General features: G+C 35.6%; 1 protein-coding gene across 2 annotated transcripts in view; it reads right to left on the bottom strand.

Annotated features, from left to right (window-relative positions):
• stac (SH3 and cysteine rich domain) overlaps window positions 1–15973 on the bottom strand; it is a 28803-nt gene that overhangs the window by 4799 nt on the left and 8031 nt on the right. The window contains exons 3-7 of one of the 2 annotated variants that reach the window (XM_067367723.1): window positions 12241–12270; window positions 10248–10348; window positions 2531–2612; window positions 2300–2406; window positions 302–383 (exon numbers count right to left, since the gene is read on the bottom strand). In XM_067367723.1, the coding sequence (XP_067223824.1) occupies window positions 302–383; window positions 2300–2406; window positions 2531–2612; window positions 10248–10348; window positions 12241–12270 (402 nt within the window). The remainder of the gene's footprint in view (window positions 1–301; window positions 384–2299; window positions 2407–2530; window positions 2613–10247; window positions 10349–12240; window positions 12271–15973) is intronic. The other variant, XM_067367724.1, reaches the window with a different exon arrangement.

A 15973-nucleotide genomic window follows, 5' to 3' on the forward strand; every position in this document is an offset into this window, starting at 1 on the left:
GCAAGAGGTTAAATTAATGTGGCTGTTGTAGTGAGTCATTGGTCAGAGTGGTGCACTAATTAGACAAAAATAATCATAGTTTCTCGGTCATGCTGGCACCTATGTGGCACCAGAGAAAAATATCTGTCTCTCTTCCCAGAGCAAACACAGTCATGGTCACATGAATTCACTGAAGCTGGGGGTCAATACATTTTATTTTTAAATAAAACTGTAAAATCTTTTTTTTTAAATGTAAATTTGTAGTTTTATTCGTATTTAGGAAAGCTAAAATTTTCCTGAAATAAAGTTTGAATGTTCTCACCATTGTCACTGGGTTTCCTGGTGAGTTGAGCTCGACTGCTGTGGGCCGCCTTTTCTTCTGGTACCTGAGCCACGTCACTGGTCTGAACAAATGTGTAAACGCACATGAATTCTCTCATCTACACATATATGAACACAACGACTTATGTGTTTTAGACATGACAAGATTAATACTATCTGTTTAATATTCAGAGATTTACATCTATTAAATACCATATAAATTATCCTTTTATCTTCCTTTTACAAATTTATTTAATCTTGGCTTCATCATGTCATGTTGTGTCTTCTGTCTATTCTCTCTTTCATCTCTTTCTCTCCCTTTTTGGTTATATTTGCTTTAGAGAGGCATTATCTGAAGCTGACCATCACTTCCTTCCAGGGTGTGTTTGTGACGGTGTTTGTTTCAAGCAGTAAAACATTACATCTGGGCTGCCTAGATTCCCTTACAACCATAGTAACTGCACATTAGGTGGTTTGAAAACTTGAGCAGAAAAAAAAACACATTAAAAAAATGTGTATTAAAGTAATAAAATTGAGTCAATATGACCAAATATGTTACTATAAATAACAAAATGATGACAACATTCTTGTTTTATAACAGACAATGGCTTACAGAAACAGATCCCTGTGATAATGTTTTTAATAAAAGAATAAAGAAGCACTTCTTATGTAGAGAGGAAATAATGATTGTAAATTAGGACTTGAGAAAAGAGCAGTTCAAAGAGTTTAAATTGAATTGTCTTGAGTGTTTCACTGAAATAATCATTACCATTTTATCACATGAGATTCACTTTCTGCACAAGCAGCCAAGCAGATGCACATTAAAATGTGATATCAATCTTTTTAAAAGCCTAAACTGAAGCAGATTGCCTGCAGGTAAATGATGGATGCACGTTTACTACACTCAGCTTGGACCAAACACCAGTGACACACACACACACACACACACACACCAGTATACCACCCAGCACTAACTTAAAGGTACAATATGTAAAATGTTTGCAGTAAAATATCCAAAAACCACTAGGCTAGTGTTATATATTTTGTCCAGCTGATTACTAACAATATCTCTAATGTTTTCAACTACTTGTAAATCATGAGAAAATTCCCATTCTAAACAGTGACACGGGGCAGTGCAGTCGCCTGTCAATGACGTCAGTTACCTTTGTTACCGCCTTTACTGATGTAGAAACCACATGACAACAGTGCCGTGGACAAATGCGGAAGTAGTGTCTAGCGTCCAGCAAACCACTAACTTGCTTCAAGCAGTTCCTTATTTACTTCTTGCATGTTTTATGGTGGATTTTGTTACTTATTTATGGAACATAATTACTGTTTACCATCTGCCGCTGGTTCGTCGACAAGGACAGCTCCCGTAAACTCATGACCGGAAAAGCGGAAGCGGCGCCGGCGACTGTGTCATAATAAAAGTCCCGCTGCTTGTGAGGCGTGTGTTGATCAATCGCTCCAGCTCCTCGTTCAGCTCCCGCAACACTCGGTCCTGCTCTGCTTCATACTACAGTAATGTTAATAATCGCATCCACGAACATGAGTTCTTCCAGACTCCAATCCCTATTCTTTTGCACCGTCCGTTGAGATGGAGACCACATGTCCCAAGTTTCCGCTCTAAAACTTGGCGTCATCAAACTACGCTTTTGTTTTGAATAGGCTTCTAGCGACCTCTAGCGGAAAAAAATATCACAAATTGTACCTTTAAGTTCCTCATAATGTAGGTCAACCCAGTACACACAAACACACACACACACACACACACACACACACACACGCACACACATGCACACACACACACGCACACGTATAGCATCCATTCAAACTTCCAAAACAAAATTTGAAAATTCAGTTTACAGTACTGTTTTTTTTTTTTGTTATATTTTTTAATTATATTTTAAATATTTCATTTAATCACATTAATTAGAAAAAATTTATATTTAAAAGGTATGACCAAAAAATTGGATACCACTGAACAAGTGTTTCTTACAGAGTTTCTCTGTGGTGACTCCGATCCACTGGCCCGCTTGGTCTTTTGTGCCAGAGAGGTTCCAAACCTCAGAGTCTCATACACCGGGTCAACTTTACTGCCACAGGCTAGGACAAAACAAAAGATGAGTCAAAATACTACAAAATGTCAGTAAACAGGATGGTCAAGCTGGTGATGCCATGACATATTTTGCAAAAGTAAAAAAAAAAAATAATTCTACATATTGCTCACCAATAGGCATAACCTCCCTAATGCAGCCGAACTGTTCCTGAATCAGCAGAGGGGAGCTTGAATATCTTCGAAAACCTTTGGGCTGAAATCACACAAACAGGATCAGTGGATTTAATTATTTCATTAATAAACTTTTTACACCCAGAATTGGTTTCCATGTGTACCTTGATAAGGATATGTAAAAATAAAATTATGCTAAATACCTGATTCAATTATTTAAAGAGTTAGTTCACCCAGAAATTATGTAATTTATTACTCACCCTCATGCCGTTCTACACCCGTAAGACCTTCGTTCATCTTTAGAACACAAATTAAGATATTTTTGATAAAATCTGATGGCTCAGTGAGGCCTGCATTGCCAGCAATGTCACCGAACTTCTCAAGATCCAGAAAGGTGCTAGAAACATATTTAAAACAGTTCATGCGAGTACAGTGGTTCTACCTTAATATTATAAAACGACGAGAATACTTTTGTGCGCAAAAAAAACCCAAAATAACGATTTTTCAACAATATCTAGTGATGGCCGATTTCAAAACACTGCTTTGAAGGTTTACGAATCATTTGTTTCAAATCAGTTCTTCGGAAAGTCACGTGATTTCAGCAGTTTGGCGGTTTGATACACAATCCAAATCACTGATTCAAAGCAGTCGTTATTTTGTTTTTTTGGCGCACAAAAGTATTCTCGTCATTTTATAATATTAAGAACTATTGAACTCGCATGAACTTTTTCCAAATATGTTTTAGTAACTTTCTGGATCTTGAGAGGTTTGGTGACATTGCTGTCTATGCAGGCCTCATTGAGCCATAGGATTTTATCAAAAATAGCATAATTTGTGATCCGAAGACGAACGAAGGTCTTACGGGTGTAGAACGACATGAGGGTGAATAATAAATGACATTACTTTCATTTTTGGGTGAACTAACCAGTTATTCTCAATCAGAACAATTGATTGTTAAATGATAACTCAACATCAAATAAAAATGTAAACAAAATCACAAAACATGATAAACACATAGGGCATTTTTTGTTTCTTTCCGTGGCATTTTTAGCTTGAGCTCTGGTTAATTTCAGACATGCCAAAATTTCAAGCTGATTCTTAGGACTGAAATGAGTGAAAATTACACCCAAGAAGTTTCAGACAGACTCCAAATTACAATGACTTAATGTGATTTTTTGGCAAATAAATTTCCTACATAGTGTCATTAGTGTTATAACCCTGTTAATAAAGAGATGAAATGGTGCTTGAACTAATAACTCATTTCAACATAAATCATTTCAAACTGGTTTTTGCAGTTAATTGATTCAAAAATCTATTTGAAAAAATCGATCAAAATCTATCACTCCAAAATGTCTACAAGTCTCTGCATTGCATTATTTCCCATGTATTAAAATGTTTTAGTAAAAATAGATGTACATAATGTATTGTTATATTGGTGCATATGAATAAAAATAATTATATATCAGTCTTCCTTGTGTTAATTTGGAAACCTGTGTGGGAAAACTGCCTTGATTGTTTGGTTACTCTAATCCATTTCAGAAAATAACGTAACTCAACATAAATATTGAGATATGCACCACATATTGTCCAAAAACAAAAACAAACAAACAAAAAAAAAAAAAACAGAAAAATATTGAGATATAATTTTAACTATATATTTCATATTTCAATCCTAATATACACTAGTACACACAGATAAATGGTGTATAAATTACTGTTATGGATGCAAAGGAAAGCTTTTTCAATTAATTTGAATGATTTTATACCTTTAAGATAGCCTACATTTACACCGAGACTAAGTGCTTTAAATCAATAAAAGAAGCTAAAGCTCCTACAGCATTATAATTAGTGTCCATAGCCTAATAAAGAAACCTGGCTCACTATGCCCTTATTTGTATTTGTTGTGTTTAGTCCATGCAGGTTGTCTACGCAATCAGCATCTCAAATCTGCTTTGAAGACTTCTTCGTTAGCCATGACTGGGGTCGGGGATTAATTTAAGTACCACTCGAACCCAGAGAGAAGCTCTCCAGTGCTACTACGTCACATTTCTCCAAACGCGCCAGGGGAACCGTGTAAAGAGACATGTTCAGTGTTGAAGTAGATGCTAATAAATGCACTTAACAAAAGTGCACCATGTCTGGGAGTGCTCTAAAATACAGTACTGACTCAACCGAAAAACATCCATGTGATTCATTTGCTTAATCAACCAAAAGAACAATAATTGCTACACCATGTGAAGTTCACTTGCACATAATGGGAGTTTTAATGGTTGACTAACAATCAGGACTCAGCTCACGTCATGCTGCTAGTAAAGCACTCTTTTGAAAAGCATTCGTAGTTCTAAGGTTCTCACTGATCAGACAAGCCAAGAGAAATAAACAGAGTTTAAAAATAGCAACTTGTCCACTTTTGAGCAAAAGTGGAATTAGAGCCGAATCCAGTGGGGAGTTGTTCTCTTTTTAATCCCGACCCCCCACATCTATATTTTCCATCTGTGAGAGCCCACTACATCATCAGGAGACTTCAACCTGCCAAACAGTCTGAAGAACAAGCACAGCATTTTTTCCACTTCCTGTGTTGATGATCTCATAGTACAGTACTAGAATCAAAAGTACTTGGATCTAAGAATAAAAAAAACCTTGGTCAAAGGCGATTCTACCCAAAGATCTTGTGTTCCTTTCTTTTCAATAGTTGCTTCTGTAGTTGTTCTATGGTGAACTCTAACTGGGTTAATTGTCATTCAGCAACTGTATTCATGCTAACAAATGTGAAATGTTTTTTTGTCTGTTTTAATGCCATCTAGATAGCAGAATGGCTTAGATAATGCAGATAAGTAATGCAATTTAAAGGAGTCATGAAATGGAAAATCAAAATGTCCTTGATATTTACACATAAGACTTTCCTCTACAATAAAACTAGTGTTGTCAAACGATTAAACACAATTAATCGCATCCAAAATGAAAGTGTTTACATAATTTGTGTGTGTACTGTGTATTTTTATTATGTATATATAAATACGCACACATGCATGTATACACTACTGTGCAAAAGTCTTAGGCACGTCAGTATTTTCACCCCAAAAAATGGTTTTAAGCTGGTTATTTATATCTTTTGCTTATCCTTTGCAGTAGGAAATATCTGTTTACATTTCCAAACATTCATTTTGCCATTAATTGTAATAATCCAGTGATATTTTTGTATGCACAAGGAGTTTGATTCAAGGCAGGTTTCTTCAAGCGTCATGGAGACACGGCCACAGTTCTTCTGGATTTAGTTTGTCTCAGTTTCATCTGTTTCTTCATGTAATCACAGACAGATTTGATGATGGTGAATTCAGATCTCAGTGTGGAGCACCGGCCGTTGTCAGACTCCTTGTGCATACACTCACTGGATTATTACAATTAATGGCAAAATGAATGTTTGGAAACGTGAACGGATATTTCCTACTAACACACTACAACAAAAGATATAAATAACTGGCTTAAATCCATTTTTGGTGGGTGAAAATATTAACGTGCCTAAGACTTTTGCACAGTACTGTATATTTAAAATATTTATGTGTGTGTATTTATATATACATAATATACAAAGTACACACATACAGCAAGCACACACTTTTATTTTGGATGCAATTAATTGTGATTAATAGTTTGACAGCACTAATAAAAAGATAGTGTAAGTTTTATAGTATACCTCAAAGCTAAATCATCAGTTTAAAATGTGAAATGCCAAGATTTGAAATCGCTCTACACTTCCCATTTCATGCAAATCAAGCTTTATTACAGCACTGGTCATCTCAAGCATCAAACAAGCATGTGTGACACATGTTGTGGGGGAGGGCATAGACACGGTGCAATCACAGCAGTGGGCATTCACTTGCATTTCTAAAAGAGAGAGCTCCCTTCCAAATGAGTGTTTTTGACAGTGAGAAAATGAGGATGAAAACTGGTAATTTTTTTTTTACAAGCTTCATAAGCTAACCTCCAGAAACATAATATAAAGACCTGAAAATGCATTGCATGACCCCCTTAACACTAGAACTACCAAGGCAGTCATTTTGACCGTTTTAAAGATTTGCAATGTAATAACTTTGTTGAAATAAAACCCATATAACTACAGTTCCATGACTTTTCTTAAATTAATGTAAATTTTATTTTAACATTGTTATTTTATTAAAATTACAAAACACAAAAGAGTTCTGAGTATTTCTACCTTGAATGGCCATAGCGGTCAATTTGACCGCACATATTACAGGCGTTGTATCTCCTCAGCGGTTTTCCCGCCGTTAAAGATGTGCGTAGCTGTTGCCTAGAAACCTTTCTCTGGCAGTTTTGTATGCTTTTGCTAAGCTAAAACTTAGCTTTACCGTCAAAATGGCAACAATAAAGAAAATGACTGTCACTGAGGTTTTATCCTTGCTTGAGAACATTGATGATGCAGAGTCTGATGAAGGAGCAGAGAGCGATGTCTCTTGGTCTCTTGACAGTTCGTCTGACACTTATTTAAATTTCAATTTTGTGTTATGATGTTTATTATCTGTCCTAATATAACAGAACTATTTATTCATTCTAGATTTCATTAGAGGCTGCATAAAATTGTTTCCGATTTGTGTGGTCCAAACATTTCCGATAATGCTAAAGCATTGTAAACTCAAAAAGTCAAAATGTATTGAATAAAGACAGATGTAATCATTTCCAAAATTCACAATATGTTTTTTATCTAACGAAATATTCTGCTTCATTTTATATTTGTTGACATTTTGACTTTCAAAAACAACATTTTAACTGCGGTGAAAAACTTTGATCTCCAGCTTGCCCAATGCAAATTGCGGAAAGCAAATTGCGGCATGCACTTTTGTGGGAGGTCTAGTAGCTCTTACACAATAATATCACGAACATATTATATTATGTATGCTTAAATTACCCCACATTTTTCATAAAACATGACCATAGAAGCTTTGAAGTAAATATAACATGACAAAAATGACATTCACTGCTGTCTGGTATGAACAGTCAAAATGACCGCTATTGGCAGTTCTAGAAGTTATAGAATTCCGGTAGTGCTAGTGTTAAGATGGGGTAAGTGATATTTCAAAAACGCTGTAGACATTGATGATATTTGAAATCAACCCAAACAAACTACCTCCAAACCTAACCACCCTACTCTGAGTCGGTCTTGAACCCCAGGCCGATCGCCAAACACAGCATTCTCTAGCGGTCATCAGTGCACAGTGGTTTACCTGCACAACTCTCAGTAGCTGCCACTGTTACACACTCAATGCGAGAGTGGATGTCTGTTTATCACAGCTGACGCACAACAAAATGCTTCATGAAAAATAAAGTGCAGATGATGAACGAACGACAAGGAAGCACAAAAAATGAATGTATAGTACACAAAAGTAAAGACAAACAAGATTTTGTTGTTAGTCGAAAACAGCACAGCAGCTGGTGTCGGCACAAACAGTGTTTTTGAAATATGGCCCCATCTTTAATACAATTTAATGGTAGCAAATATGATTTTTTTTCTGAAAAAGAAAATTTATTTGAAAAGATTTCTTTCAAATAAATGCTGTTCTTTTCATTCTACTTCTCAAAAATATTAAGCAGCAAAACTGATTCCAACATTGATAATAATAAGAAAATGTTTACTGAGCAGCAAATCAGCATATTGGAATTATTTCTGAAGGATCATGAACATTGAAGACTGGAGTAATGATGCTGACAATTCAGCTCTGCATCACAGAAATAAATTATTTTTAAAAATATATATTCAGATAGAAAACACTGTAATAATATTTCACAATATTACTGATTTACTGTATTTTTAAAGGTGCCATAGAATGCTTTTTCACAAGATGTAATATAAGTCTAAAGGTGTCCACTGAATGTATCTGAAGTTTCAGCTCAAAATACCCCATAGCTTTTTTTTAATACATTTTTTTAACTGCCTATTTTGGGGCATCATTATAAATGCGCCGATTCAGGCTGCTGCCCCTTTAATTGCTTGTGCTCCCCGCCCCCAAGCTCACGACTCTATAATACATTGCATAAACAAAGTTCACACAGCTAATATAACCCTCAAAAAGGATCTTTACAAAGTGTTCATCATGCAGCATGTCTAATCACGTAAGTATGGTATTTATTTGGATGTTTACATTTGATTCTGAATGAGTTTGAGGCTGTGCTCCGTGGCTAAAGCTAACATTACACACTGTTGGAGAGATTTATAAAGAATGAAGTTGTGTTTATGAATTATACAGACTGCAAGTTTTTAATAATGAAAATAACGATGGCTCTTGTCTCCGTGAATACAGTAAGAAACGATGGTAACTTTAACCACATTTAACAGTACATTAGCAACATGCTAGCGAAACATTTAGAAAGACAATTTACAAATATCACTAAAAAACATCATGATATCATGTCAGTTATTATTGCTCCATCTGCCATATTTCGCTATTGTTCTTGCTTGCTTACCTGCATAACGTCTGATGACTCGGCTGTGCACAGATCCAGACGTTAATACTGGCTTGTCTAATGCCTTGAACATGAGCTGGCATATGCAAATATTGGGGTCATACATATTAATGATCCCGACTGTTACGTAACAGTCAGTGTTATGTTGAGATTTGCCTGTTCTTCTGAGATTTAAAATGAGATTTACATAAGGAGGAAACAATCGTGTTTGAGACTCACTGTATGTCATTTCCATGTACTGAACTCTTGTTATTCAACTATACAAGGTAAATTCAATTTTCAATTCTATGGCACCTTTAATTAAATAAATGCTGCCTTGGTAAGCATAAGACCCTTCTATCAAAAACATATTTGGGAGTAGTAGTAAGATTTTTTAAATTTTGTGTATTCAACAGTTAAAATTCTACATACATATATAAATATATATTGATCTCACTATTAATAAAATCTATTATTTGACTGATTTAATCACAGAAGTATAAAAAAAAATCTTATTTCTACAATAGTAATAGATAATAGTTTTTTTTTTTGAGAAAGCTATGAACTTGTTCTCAAGGTCAGTCACTCATTCTCTGAGAAACCTGACCCACTGGTTTTGCAGTGAAATCATGGGAAAACCAATGGAAATTTTAGCACTCCCTTTCCTTTTTGCCATTTTTTTCTAGTGTGTGTGGGGGGCGTGTGAATTTCCCAAAAGAGTCGTGACTTGTGGGTCCCCCGAGTAAAGCACAGAGGTGTTTACATGGTAGATGCATCTTGATATTCCATATCAGCTATCCCATCCTTCCCCTCTCTCACTTTCTCTAGTACACACCAGAGAATCATTAACATTCATACTCACGCAGCAATTCACAGAAGGAAAAGACAGTCTGATGAATCACACCTTCAAACCACCAAAAATAACACTGTCAAGAGTAACATATCTTAACACGCACGCACTACAAATCTTCACCTACTGCCAGAAAGTAACAACAAGAAAGTGATATCACAAATTAAAAGTATGGAGCTGGTTTCAGCATCAGTGGAGAATGGAAAAGTGTTTTCTTTGCAACAGAATTTGATATATCATGTATTAATAAGCCTTTTTGTATGGTAAACAAACATTGGCTAACCAGAGCAACAAATGAACATAAACACTGAATACTTTCAACATTCAATTTCCAAGATTAGCCAAATATCAACAAAACAAACAAAATAGGGGAAAACAAACACTCAATTTGCAAAGTAAAAAATATCTCACCAATTTCCCCATGCATCTCTGCTGTCCAACTCCATCCAGGCACTTGTGGTGGATGCCCATCTTGCAGGCTTTGCACCGGAGGCCCAGCTTAGCATTGGTGCCTAGCAGTTGAGGTCATATTCAGTTAATATATCATGTTTAAAAGTCTTCCGAGAGCAAACTTAAAAAAATATCAATAAATACAAGTCAGAGTAAGAAATTCCCACATGTGCAGTTCTGCTGTGAAATAATCAAGACCAACATTCTGTTCATTTTCATCCTCTATTAATGCTTAATTAGCTATTTTATATGCAACAGGGCCAATTCTGCAAGTGTTCAGGTTGATGGTCATCATTCTGGACTACATTTCTTTTGCCTAAACAAAAAAAGATCCCTTATAAGCAGATGATCAAATTATGGCTTCACAGTCCCAGAAACACTTGCAGAATCCAAACTTATTAGTAGTACTGGAAAATGCAGGTGTTAATGCTAAGCTGAACAGAACAGAAACAGCAGAAGACAAACAATAGCCAAGCGTAAAGTTTGAAAACGTAAACGAAAATGTATTAACAGAAATCCTTAATCCTGCTCTTCTATTTGCTCAATTTCAGCATTTGATGTCACCACATCTGGTGCCCAGGACATGTATTCAAAGGCTTTACTGATTTATGTGGTTTATGAAAGGACTTGGAGGAAGGAAGAACAGAACTAGCTATGAATGTATGATTTTCCTGCTATCAACATTTGTGTTCATTTGAAAGCAGAGAATGCAAATCTACTCCTCAAAAGTCATTACGTGTAAGCAGTGAAACTCTGAAGCTGCATATAAAATGTAAACAAAATGATAAATAACTTCACCAAGGGACAGCGTGTTACAACATCAATTCTCTGCTTCTTCCAGTAACAACACTTTTGTGCCTTAAAATAATAATTAAATCTTTAATAAAAAAATATATGACTCCAACTCCTCTTATGATGATAACTCAGGGTGTTACATTTTTAAATGTTAACATTAAAATTACACTTATTTCTTATTACTAGTGCTGAATGTTTCATTAACCAAAAACTCAGCTCTTTCCCATCTCAAATTATGCATCACTTTAAAGCATGCTTCTTTGGATGATCTTTAGGTAATGAAGAATTTATCAGGCGTAATTGCTTTCAGAAATTAAAAAAATTGCCTCATGCAGGATAAACATAATCAGATTTTATTGCAGTGAGACAATAAATACTAATTACTGAAAATACAGTGTGTTAAAGTCATCTTTCCAGCTGCTTCCGAAGAGCAAGCAGCACTTTATTGAGAATAAAATCACATATTGGTAAAAATCAGTCTCTTCCAGTGGTACACTGTATCTCAGCACACACAAGAGATGTTTTTTCATTAACTTTAAAGGTATACACTATGTAACTTTTGCCAGTCTAGCGGTTAATAAACAAAACTGCATGTGTCTTCAGAAAGAACATAGCTGGAGCTACTTCTTTCTGTTTATGCATTTGACAATTCACACAGGTACTGGGGACTCTGCAGCATTTGTTGTCCCACCAGGTTTAAAATAGTCTGAATAGAAACCCTTTTAATAGGCATACACTTGTGATTCAATAAATTTTGAACAAAAAAGTTACATAGTGTACATTTAAAGAAAAAATTCAACCATTATTTACAGTATATAACAACAGCATGCATAGCAAAGCTCTGAAAAATAACAGCTCACACAGAATAACTTCAAAATAACTATATTCTTTTGGCAGTAACAAGAAATAACAGACAAAAACAATCCTCTCAATCCCCTGGAGTAAGGGGTTTGATATTGACCGCTCTTGGGAAAAATTCTATCAAGCATCGGTCTGCAAAGCATATGAGGAGCTACTTCATCATATGCATTTCCTGAGAGTGCTGAACAAGTCATTATGAGCGCAGAAGCAGGACAGGGTGGGCTGGGGGGAGGGGGGATGATCTATTTTGATTTGGTTTCTAAAGAGTTCAATTCATCATCAAACAGAACAGACTTACCGAACACCTTGCCTGCTCCCCCTTGGCAAGCTAAAAAAAATTAAAGGAGAGAATCCCTCTTGCATTACAATTATGTATCATAAAAATAAAATTATGTTCATATGAGTCACCATGACATTATTTAGAGCTCATTCCAGGTTCGTAGATGTTGGTTTTTAAAACAAACCTGTCTCTCTGAACACCAATTCACCCAAAAATTACAATTCATCATTTACTCACCCTCATGTCGTTCCAAACCTGTATGAATTTCTGGGGAGAAATTTTGAAAAATATCCATACAATGAAAGTCAGTGGGGTCCAAATGAACATTTGACCACAGCGACTTTTATGATATGGACAAAAGACAACAAAACATTTTTCAAAATATCTTCTTTTGGGTTTGGCAGATGAAAGAAAAAAAAAAAAAATGATAAAAAATATAATTTTTGGGTGAACTATATATTTAACTATACAAGATCAAAGAGTTGAATAGATTAAAAGAATATATTTTCCTGTTTTGAGTGGCTTTAAGATTTAAAATGATCAATGAAATATGAATGTGAAATGATTAATAGGGTGAAAACATCAGGTCCCGCTGTTGTGAGAATGACTCTGTCACAGGGCTCATTTGCCCCTGTCTGCTACAACTGGCTGCTTCCAGCTATCCATCGATTAATCAAACATCACATGCTCGGTCCAGACTCTCTCATGCATCCCTGTGCTGATTACTTCAGCCTCAGAAAAAAAATCTTTAATGCGTCTTTAATGTGTTTAATGGATGGGTATTTATGTGCTGAGTATTTTTTGCTGGGGTCGAGAGGTGATACTGGGCAGACTAATTCTAATGAAAATCTTCCAATAATGAAAATGGCCTACAGCCAGTTGTGTCAACTGAGATCTAGTCCAGGCCAGCCTTCAATAAAATGCCTGTAAGAGATATTAGAATATTTTTTCAAAGTCATGAAATGTTTGGTCTATATTTTAGGACTTGTATGCCCCAAAGGAACAGAGGAAAATGATTTCATCATTCAAAAATGCTTGCAAAAGCTGCATGTGGTGTTATGTGGACTTAATTTCAATGTTGTTAATGTCATCAGTTGCCCAATGGGATGGGAATCCACCCACACAGACAGCCAACCATATTCGCAATGCTAAGCCTCCTTTTATACTTTGATATACAGCATGGTTTCTGTGTCTTCAGAAATAGATGCCTCTGCTCCATCCAAACATGAGAGAACATCAGCATGAAAAACGTGTTGCTCTCTGATCCAGAAACTGCTTTGTAAATTGCTGAATGACATTTTGCGATAGACTCAATACCTAGAATTATTAACACAGAACATGCTTGATAAAAACTTGTTCTGAAAAAAATGCACGATAAGTTCATGGTCAGTAAATATCTTTACGACTGCACAGAGGACCATTAAAACATTTCTTATCCTTTACTTTTTAACCACACAGCTGAGTGGGTGTTTAGTGGGCGTTTCTTCAATTTTGGCCTTTTAGAAAAGACATGCGTTGAACACTACATAATATGTCTACTAACAATGTCCAACAGTGACAATATGCAACCAGTAGAATTATTGTAAAATACTTTTTTGCATCATTGACCTACAGCTTAAATGAAATAATGCCCAATTAAACTAAACTACAAAAATCCCCTAATTAAAAAGGGGCAAAGGTGTAGGTTGTGGTGTGATTTAAAAAAAAAAAAAAAAAAAAGTTTATATAAATAATTTTCAAAAAATAAATATTAAAATGGTTTATGTTTATTTCACTGTTAAACAAAATAATTCATATAATTCATATTTTATAATGGATTTTCATAGTTTAAGATTTAAAGTCTGGATCTGAGAACAAAAACAAGTACAAAAATATATAGTAAGACAATACAATAAACATTAAAATCTACACATGAAGTGAATAATAAAAAATGATGATGATGGTAAAAAACTAAAATTTTATAAAAGTGGCCCAAGTTAAATACAGACAGACACAAACACACACACACACACGTTTGTTTTTGTGAATTGTGGGGACTTTCCATAGGCCGCAATGCATTTTATACTGTACAAACCGTACTTTCTATCCCCCTACCCTACCCCTAACCCTAAACCTAACCATCACAGGAAACTGTGCACACCTTTATTTTCTCACAAAAACATCATTTAGTATTTTTATTAATTAATTTACATTGTGGGGACCGGTGGCTGGTCCCCACGATGTAGGTGAACTCAGATTTATATTACATCGTGGGGACATTTGGTCCGCACAATGTAATATAAACAAAAGCACACACACACACACACACACACACACACACACACACACACACACACACACACACACACACACACGTATATGTGGTTTACGGGGACTATCCATAAGGCGTAATGATTTTTATACTGTACAAAATGTATATTCTGTCCCCCTACACTAAATCTACCCCTAAACCTACCCATCAAAGAAAACAGTGTTTTTTTGAAATTCAGGTTAAGTATGTTTTTTTAAACCATTTGGTTTATGAGGACACAGGAAGTGTAATAGAGTGCCTCAGGAATGACGCATTTTTGTAGGTAAAACCCGGAAGCGAGTTAGCATTTTAGGACTTCCGGTTCCAACGCCGTAAAGTCTATGGGTTTTTTGAATGGGTTTTTGCTAAATCGCCTGAAATAAGGTCTGTGGTTAACAAAGCCTCTAAATACTTTCACGTTTTGATCTATGACATAAAACACACCAGTTATAACCCGCTTGTGATTTTTTAAACTTTTTCTGTGTCTTAAATCGGCGGTTGCTAACAAATTGCTAAAAGGGACTACTTCCTTTGGCGGGGACTTTAGACGTCATCATTAAAAACAGGACATTTGGACAGCATTTCTCACGAAAAAGTGGATAAGTATTCATAACAGCACAGATCATAATCAGTGAGCATGTTTATAAATAAAGTTGTTTTCTAAATAAAGTTTGAGGACGCTTGGTGGTGACGACGATGATCTGCGACAATGGTGTGTTGTAGTCCGTTTATAGCCTACTGTTAGCCTTTTTATATCTGACAAATTCATTTAGGCTTCAAAATCTATAAATGTTGTGTTAACTTGTAAAGATTATCTTGATAGACAAAACGTGTAAGTGTCATAACCCTTTGTTAAACACAGAGCTTATTTTCTGCGATTTTCCAAAAGTCTATGGGAAAAAATAGGCTTTCAATCGAGGGAACCTGTGCGCCGCTAACTTCCGGGTTGGCCTACAAAAACACGTCATCCCTGGGGCACTCTATACCCATGTCATTATATGCTTTTGTGTCCTCATAAACCATTTATATGAGAACGCACAGACACACACATAAATAAATAAATACTTTTTAATCAAGGTGTACTATAAGGATTTTAAAAGGAAAAAAATCTGAAACTAAACAGCTTAGCAGCAGGTCAGATCTCTGTATCTCCAGCTCAAATACCCCATTCATCATGCCATTGGCTAACACAAACGAACATGGAAAACTAAGGAACGTGATGCTGAAACCCAGTTAATTCCGGTGTCCTGATATCTGATCCAAATGCTGAGATTTGGGTCAGCAACACGTGGGCTCATATTTTAATAACCTGTAGAGATTTGGGTCAAACACAAGTGAACAGGTATCTGGTCTACCTGTGGAGATTCAGGTCACACACAGGTGTCCTGATATCTGATCCTTATGTGGGGATTTCACGGTTCGTTATTTAGTAATGACCCATTAGTCACAGCAGGAAATTGA

This window comes from Chanodichthys erythropterus, chromosome 18 (genome assembly GCF_024489055.1).
Source record: "Chanodichthys erythropterus isolate Z2021 chromosome 18, ASM2448905v1, whole genome shotgun sequence".
NCBI classification, from domain to species: domain Eukaryota; kingdom Metazoa; phylum Chordata; class Actinopteri; order Cypriniformes; family Xenocyprididae; genus Chanodichthys; species Chanodichthys erythropterus.